General features: G+C 48.0%; 1 protein-coding gene across 2 annotated transcripts; it reads left to right on the top strand.

The window, feature by feature from the left end:
- The first annotated feature begins 3,389 nt into the window (after nucleotides 1–3,389).
- Nucleotides 3,390–6,303, top strand: LOC104451931 (transcription factor TCP22). 2 transcript variants are annotated; one of them, XM_039315818.1, is made up of 2 exons: nucleotides 3,390–5,297; nucleotides 5,632–6,303. In XM_039315818.1, exon 1 carries the CDS (start codon nucleotides 4,219–4,221, stop codon nucleotides 5,233–5,235), a length of 1,017 nt encoding a protein of 338 aa, XP_039171752.1. In that variant the 5' UTR covers nucleotides 3,390–4,218; the 3' UTR covers nucleotides 5,236–5,297; nucleotides 5,632–6,303. The 2 variants fall into 2 exon arrangements, with proteins under 2 accessions (XP_039171752.1, XP_039171751.1); XM_039315817.1 differs by having other exon boundaries at nucleotides 5,611–6,303.
- Nucleotides 6,304–8,558: the final 2,255 nt, after the last annotated feature.

The raw sequence follows: 8,558 nt of genomic DNA, 5'->3' as shown, positions 1-8,558 counted from the left end.
TCGTCTGAGGGAGTTGACGAACCTTTTGCCACACGAAAAGGTTATATGGCTCGCAAACGGGGGGTCATACATGTCCGAACGACATACATACACTGATCATTTTTCCCTGGAGGCACCTTTCGAGAATGTCGGAGAACGGGATTAATTTTATAAACGAAGAAAAGAAGAAGAAAAAAGAAAGAGAAAAATTATTCCGTTCTGCTTTCCCGCCTGGCCCGAGCAACGACGATCGACCGACCTATCCTATCCTCTTGCCCCTCGTAGAGACGGAAGAACATAGCATGCCTTTTCCCCAATAATTGAGACATAATTTAATCCCCCGAAACGAGAGCGCTGATGTGAGGAAGAAAATAAAAAAGGGGGGGGTGCGTGACGAGAAATCTGAGGTGGGTTTTTCCGCTTTCCGGCGACTCAACTTGGACTTTGCCAAACGTGTTCCGCTAAAAGATAACAAATTTTAACTTTCTTTGCTTTTTCCAAGTGGAGCAAAGGTGGAGTTGACTGGCCGATGCCCTTGTGAGCAGCCTATAAGTAGGAGCCTCTGCTGCCGCTGCGGGGCTGGCACAAATTTTTTGTGCAATAGTTGGTATTCTATTGGGGAGGCTGCGATTTGAAAATTTCGGTCCCGAATTGATAAAAAAATTACAAAAGGCGAAAAGCGAGAGAGAGAGAGATGGCGAGAAAATAGAAAGAAAAGAGAAAGGGGAGGAAGAGTGGGGCTGGTGCTGGGGATGAGCTGTCTCCCCCTTTCATTAGATGCTCATCTGAGCTGTCCGGCTTCTGCTTTGAATGTGTACCATCATTGCCATGTTGCCATGTCCCACCAATCTCTCTCTCTCTCTCACATGTGATTTTTTCAATATTCGTTTGACTCCTCCTGGATGGGAATTCTAGGGTTGCTTTAGGCGGGGTATTCTTTTGTATTCACGTGGGGTCAATTCTTGAAATTGAAATCGTATGGTTTACCTTCTCTTGCGGAGTTGTACTCATCTGTATTTTGAATGGGATCAATTCACATCGCCGCTGCAAATTTCTAACTTCAGTACTTCTCTGCTCATATCTCCGGATTCCTAACATTTTTCAAGAATCTTGGCTCGCCATGGGCGTCCATTTTAGACCAGAAACTCGAAATCCCAGAGTGGCCGGACCCAATTTTCGATCCCTCATTTTGATTGGGCTGTGCTCCCATGTCTGCCTTCTTTTTATTTTTTTCCAACCAAGTCCAAGCTACCGATGCTTGGACCGACCCACTCGGCCTGTTTACACCCCCCATAGCACGAATGCCGGGCAGTACCCACATCGCAACAATTCAGTTTGATCCGGTGGTCACCATGTCGAGGAAGTGTTGCAATGTGCAAGGGGATTAGATTAGATTAGAATAGATCACGGGGTGTTCGATGAAATACCACGGCGAGGGCGGACCCTTGTGAACGCACGAGTAATGAAGAACACGTTTCTTCGAGGTTTGACACGTGAGTTTCTGTGACGTTGAAGGAAAGGACGGAAGGAGAAATAGAGGGGGGAAAAAAACGAGTGGCCGTTGCTCAATGATGGAGAAGAGCAGAGTGGACCAATCTGAGTTTAGAGTGGTAGGGGACCCTGAATCGAGCGAGGGTGAGGCTGAGGGCAGGAGGTGTATTTCGCAGAAGAAGCAGAGCATTTATGAGGGCTGCGCGCCTTTTTGATTCTGCAGTAACCCCTTTTGTCCGCACCCGATTCATTAATGCTACTAGCTTAGTGTGTGACTCTCTCTCTCCAACGGCACAATCATTCCCTCGCTCCTCGTCTCACTGATTGCGCGCTCGATTTCATCCCCTGGAGATACTCATCGAGTTAAAGCCCATATCCCGCTTTCACATTTGCCATTTCACGTGGAGAGACTTATGAAAGTAAGAAACGCGGTCGGATGAAGTCGCAGGGATGCTCGGTCTCAGGCTGTAGCTTGGCCGGATAACCGACACGCACCGTGTCCAATCCTTAGCGGACCACAGGGCTCCCGTAGGGCCCATAGGAGACCTGCACAATCGGTGACTGCGATTGACCTAGTTTAGTGTAGATTTCGGGTCTAAGTAGAGATTTCCTTTTATGCGTGAGTAATTCTGAATGTCCCGCGAGAGGATGGGAGACACTTGTACTTTGGCAATACCCACTGAACAATCAAATGCTGCTAGTCATTCCTATTCACGTATAGAATAGGGTCACGTTAATGGATGTTCTCAAATAATTCCAGTCCTTGAAGCACTAATGGAATGTGAAATGCCACCTAGATCTGCATGGATGTATAGCCCAAAAGGAAGTACCCAAGCACGGATCCATTGGGGGATGATCTCAGTGATAGAGAGAGAGACGTGGGCAAGACTCAACAAGCGTCATCACGATCGTCATAACCAACCAAAGGACCGCGGATCAATCAGCGAGCGCCGAGCGAAGAAGAAGGGATGGAGGGAGCAAAAAGTGACGAAAGAGGCCAAAAAAGGGACAAGAAAAAGACCCCCATTTCTCCTCTCGACGATAGAAAAAGAAAGGGAGAAAATCGGGCCATTCTCTTATCCCCTTTCTTTTATTGGTTATTTCCTTTCTTTTTTTCTTCTTTTTTGGCTTGTCCTCCTCCTCTTTCCCCTCGAGTTTTCAACTTTCCACACCCCAAAGTCCAAACCCTCCCTCCCCTCCTAGCGATTAAATTTACCGCTGTCGCTGTTTTGCCCTCTCGGACAGGACAAGTGGCGTGGAGAAAAAAGAGAGAAAGAAGACAAAGTGAAATAATTAGAGCGAACCCTCGAACCCCAGTGATGTGGGGGGGTAAAATTTCGAATAAATGCTCCCAGCAAGTACAATGCCTCTGCTTAAAAAGGAAAATGAGAGAAAAAAAGAGAGAGAAGAAGCCTGGGTTACTTCTATGATCAGTATAATGTTATCGCGGAGAAAAAAGTAAACGCGTCTTCTAGTGGGTTTCCTTCAATACCAACGAGTCATGTGCTGGCGAGCTAATTGGGTGATTTGAACGTAACATCGATTTGATTGAGATGATTTTACTAATGGATTGAAATGATAAGTTTTAACCGTTTGACACGTTTTTTGGATTGTCAGGGCAAAGTGAGTTTTGTACGTCGAAAGCGTTGATAATTTGAAATAGGAGGGCGTCGGCTTCATCATCCTATATCTGTTAAAATGGGAATCCTATACATTAAGTGCATACACATGTATGATATAAAAAATAACACGCACATATGTGATGTAATGGAAAAAGAATTCCTAAAAATCCCGGAGGAGTGGGGCCCGTGCTCCAATGGAGAGGGTCCCCACCTGCAACCAGTTGGACCCCAACACCCAACCCCAGCTCACACTCGATTCTCTCTCTCTCTCTAAACCTCCTCCTCCTTCTCCCACCTACTCTTCTCTCTCTCTCTCTCTCTCTCTCTCTCTACAAGCCAGAGAAGACAGCAGTCAATAACAAGAAAGAAAAACAAGATCCCCACGCACTTCCACTGGTCTCTCTTGTCTTTTGGATTTCTCAAGCCCCTTTCGTTTTCCCCCAGCATCCCCCAATCCCCCCTCTCCTCAAATTTTTAATATTCCTTCTCTCTCTATCCATCTCTCTCCCCCCCCACCCCACACAAAATCTCTGCAGAAGAAGAGAAAGGAGAAGAAGGAAAGTGGCGAGGAGGCCCGCCGGTCAGAAAAAGAAGCAGCAGCAGCAGCAGCAGCTCAGGATCGCCCCCACCATGTATCCCAGGAATTGGAGGGAGGGTTGCTGTTCGTGAGCCAGTTCTTGACGATGGGCACGAAGAGGGTGGTGAGGAATCGCGTTTGAATTTTGCCAAGAAAGGAGGAGGAAATGGAGTCCCAAAGCAACGCCAACCAAAGCAGCAGCAATTCGGGCTCCGACCACCACCACCACCACCACCACCACAAGCACAAGCAGCACGACCCCGTCCCCACCGCTCCTCTGCAGCTGGTCCCTCTCTCTTCTTCCCCCAATTCCGCCGCCGAGCCGGGTCACTCTCACGGGTCAACCCTCCATGGCCCATCGTTCATGGGCTCCATCTCTATCCAACCCGCTAAGCCCCCTCCACCCCACCCTCCTCCTCCTCCTCGCTCCCTCCCAACTCCGCCTCCCCCGGCTCCAACCCAAACCCCACCGCCGCCATTGCCAAGATCGCCAAGCGGCCCACCAAGGACCGCCACACCAAGGTCGACGGCCGCGGCCGCCGCATCCGGATGCCCGCCGTCTGCGCCGCCCGCGTCTTCCAGCTCACCCGCGAGCTGGGCCACAAGTCCGACGGCGAGACCATCGAGTGGCTCCTCCAGCAGGCCGAGCCCGCCATCATACACGCCACCGGCACCGGCACCATCCCCGCCAACTTCTCCACCCTCAACGTCTCCATCCGCAGCAGCGGGTCCACCGTCTCCGCCCCGCCCTCCAAGTCCGCCCCGCTCTCCTTCCACGGCGGCCTCAGCCTCTACGACGGCGGCGACGCGGGCAGGCGGCTTCTCGCCGGCGGCGGGGGCGGCGCGCTCGGCTTCCACCACCAATTTTACACGCAGGTCCTCGGCTCCGAGCAGGCCAGCGGCGGTAGCGCTGGCGGCAACAACGGCGATAATCCCGGAGAGGGCTACATGACGAAGACGTTCAGGGAAGACCTCTTCAAAGATTCCTCCCACCAGAGCAGCGCCGACGCTGGCTCCGCCGATTTGCAGGGCGGTAACAAATCCGGAAGGCCCGGAATGCAAGAACAAGAACCCACCTCGGCCCGGTCCTCGTCGGGGGTCGTGCCGGCTCCCGCCATGTGGGCAGTGGCCCCGGCCACCACGAACGGCGGGAGCACGTTCTGGATGCTGCCGGTGGGGGCCGGAGGAGGGGGAGCCGCCGTGACCGCGCCGGGGCCCGGGATGCACGAGGCTTCGATGTGGACGTTCCCGGCGGGGGCGGGCGGGGCGGCGATGCAAAGGGTGAACTTTCCGGGAGGGGGGAGGCTGACGCCGGTACAGCTAGCGGGGTCGATGCTAGTGCAGCAGCCAATGGGACTAGGGATGACGGAGACGACGAGTATGGGCATCATGGGAGGACTAGGAGGAAGCGGATACAGTAGCGGGGGTAGCAATAGCGGGAGAGTCAATCTGGGGATGAATTTGGAGCAGCAGCATCACCCCCACAAGCAAGGCCAAGCTCCGGGCGGCGGCGGCGGGAGTGATGGAGAAGATGATCACCATCGTAGTCATCACACTGACTCATGATAACGACGACGACGACGACGACGTCGACGAAGAAGACGACGACGATAACGAATAAGTTGCAGGTACATATTAAGTTGTGAAGTTGGGGTTTTGTTTTTGGATATACTTTTTGGTTTCTTTCCCTTCTTTTGTCCACTGATCAAGTTAAGTGTGTGGTAATTTTTCATGAGATTTGTCAAGGGTTAATCATTCTTGCTCAGAATTTTATCAAGCCATGTCGCTTCTTTAGCTTAGGGTTATGATGAATTCCTCCTCCTCCCTTTTCCTCCTCATTTTTTTTTAGCTTCCCTCTTTTGGGTTCCTCCATCTTCATCTTGACCTTCTTTCTTTCCTCGGGATCTACGGCTTTGTTGCTGGTTCCGCGTTGATGGGCAGTGGTAGTGTCTATTTTATCAGATCCAAAAGTGGGAATCTAGTCTCCAGCTTCGAGCACTTCGAGGCGATGCCAATCATTTCTCCCCCTCGCAGCAGCTTGAGCATGACCTGATACTTGCTGGGCTGCGCTGGCTTTTTTTCATTCCCCCCATTCCTCCCTCCTCTCGCTCTCTCTCTCTCGCCGCAGGGTTGGCTCCATTCTGTTGTCATGATTAGAGCGAATAACCAGATTATAATTATGGCCATGAATGATGGGAGGAAGATGGAGGACAGCGACCGAACGACATCGTTTTCAGGGTCGAGAGGGAGAAGTTTTAGGAGGACAGCAGATTATTTAATAGCTGGCAAATTCGAACCTGGCTTCTCCTTGAGGAAAGAGGGATAGAGAGAGAGAGAGAGAGAGGGACTATGACAACTTTGGTACATATTCTGATGAATCCATGGCATTTTATCACTTGACATTTATGTTATTCTTCGTATAATCTAGTCCCTGTACTCATGACCTGAACGAGGCCTTAGGACTTGAACTCATATCCCGGTCCCTTGCCACCGGATCGGGAACGTTGGATTGGGTGCACCTAAGTTTTAGTTTTTTATGCTGTCTTGTATGACTTTTTTTGTATGTAGTTTGGTAAATAGAATCGACCGCAACAAAAACAACAAAAAAAAGGAAGAGTAAGGTAGAAGATTAAATATGTAAATTGTCCGGTCAATATAGATCATATGCCCTATTATTCTAATGGGGTCATATTGTGTTAAAAAGGAATTACTTATGCTATCATTCTACGTCATCATTGATCCATTATGTATCATCATCTATGCGAGTAACTCCTCGAGTTTTTTTTAAAATAACTTACCTTAGAAATCAGAGCAAGCGATTAATTAAGAAGTTATTAGATGATTATCCATGGAGTCCTGTTATGTCGAGACTTTCTTCAGCACTTTCGAGCCTTGAGAATAGGAACTCGTCGGCGCAAGACTCTCGAACACGGCACGTACGGGTCGATAAAGCTTTAATCGAGCTCCGTTCGACGTAAAAAGCATTAATTGGAAGGTGAACATTCGAGACTGAGGGAAATTGCTTTTTCTCTAGTAGATAAAAGAAAAGAAAACATAATTATTCGTAAAAAGGACAATTAGTTATGTCGAATTACTCGACAGCCGTAACGGGATTGGGGCATCGCTCCCCCCGAGTGCAGACGCTTTTTTTTATGATTGGTCGTGACTTTGTGAAGATTCTCATCGGTCACGAGCCACGTTTTCAATTTCTCGTCAACTTTTTATTTGTTTATTTATTTATTATTTATTGGAAATTAGTTGCATTCCCTGCCCTGCCACATTCCCAAATTCAATTTTTTTTTTTTTTTGCACCCAAGAAAAGGGGGGAAAAAATAATTGTCGGGACTATATAATTTATTGATGTCCTCCGATGATGCTGGAGAACTCGACATGGTGCCTGAAAAACCTTCCATTGTTTAGTCTCCGGTCGATCGAAAGAATTTTTACCTCTTCTCGTGTGACATCGGCGTTCGTTTGCCTCCAAACTCTTCGTCGATCTTCGGGAGTGTCATACTCAATTACGATTTCTAACACGACGAGGGGACGGGATTCGAAAATTTTGGTTCGTGTACATCATCTTCACGTGCTTACTCAATACAACCAGTGAACGAGACATTTACATATCCGGTCTGCATGATTCAAAGTTTGGCACATATGATGCGTGTAATTACGTAACATCACATCGACTAGATTGATGGGCAATCTTATGTTGGGATAGTAGATTTTAGGCCATGCAATCCTGATCATCTCAATAATTACAGTAAGCAAGGCATGATTTATGGTTGTCCTTGTCAACTGTGGTAATAGTTTCAAAGTCTTCACAAATAATTTGTCGTAGTTGCAAAGATTTTATAAAACAAACGAAATAAATGATATGGTATAGATAAGTTGTAATTCTTTTCTAATGTGCAATGTAGTTTGTCAAATCATGCAATCATAAAACTTTGAATTAATGCATTGGTTAACAGATAAAAGTTCTCCAAAAGGGTATGCTTTCAAACCTTTTTATCTGATAAGAAAGTGTAATTAGCATTGAATCAATTTCATGTTAATGCCGACAATAGGGGTTGTTCGCATGTTGGAAACTCTTTATATTCCCTACCAATTTCCACTAGTTGTAGTCGTTAGATTTGATCATCAATCAATGGCCAACCAATGTCTGATTAGCCAGGAGGGCAATTTAATTTGGATTTGAATAAAGACGTTTACTCATCAAGCCGGTTATAACTAGATGTTACACCCGGGCACTGGGCTCAGTCCAACTTAGACTCGTTCGATGATCACCTTTAGTGACAAAGTGACGATCCCCATTGCACTGCACATGGTCGCACAAGTTTGTACTCCTAAGACCATGATGACTTAATTAAACGAGCATGGAATCCATACTAACTCAATTGCATATTTGTACTCTTACATTTTTTTTGGGAAAATGACACAAATAATTTATAAAGTTTGATCAAATGTGCAATGTCGTATTTGAAATTTTAGGGCGCGTTTGGTAACGTTTTTTCCGGGAATAAAAAATGAATAGAAACACGTTTGGTAAATTTTATTCTTTTTTTGTTTCTTTTAATTTTTTAAACATTTTTATTTTATTTTTCATTTTTTCCTTTATTTTTTCTTTTTTCGACCGGTCACCGGCCTCCCGATCGGGGCCGACGGGGCCGGGCAGCCTCGCCTAGCCACGGCGAGGCTCGCCGGCCCTCGGCGAGGCCGAGCTCGCCTAGCCAAGGCGAGGCTCGGCCTCACCGGCGCAGTAAGGCTCGGTGTCGCCGACCCTTGACGGCGTCACACGGCCCCGACGGCCGGTCGCCGGCCATGGCCGAGGCCGGCAACCGGCGAAAGAAAAAGAAGAAAAAAAGAAGAAGAAAAGAAGAAGAGAAGAAGAA

This window comes from Eucalyptus grandis, chromosome 6, assembly GCF_016545825.1.
Source record: "Eucalyptus grandis isolate ANBG69807.140 chromosome 6, ASM1654582v1, whole genome shotgun sequence".
NCBI lineage: Eukaryota > Viridiplantae > Streptophyta > Magnoliopsida > Myrtales > Myrtaceae > Eucalyptus > Eucalyptus grandis.
Note: the sequence above shows the minus strand (reverse complement) of the source record. Positions and strands in the feature narration are given on the sequence as shown.

What these genes read in the sequence shown, in the direction of transcription:
- LOC104451931 (XM_039315818.1), top strand. Translation starts at nt 4,219, where the DNA reads ATGCCCGCCGTCTGCGCCGCCCGCGTCTTCCAGCTCACCCGCGAGCTG.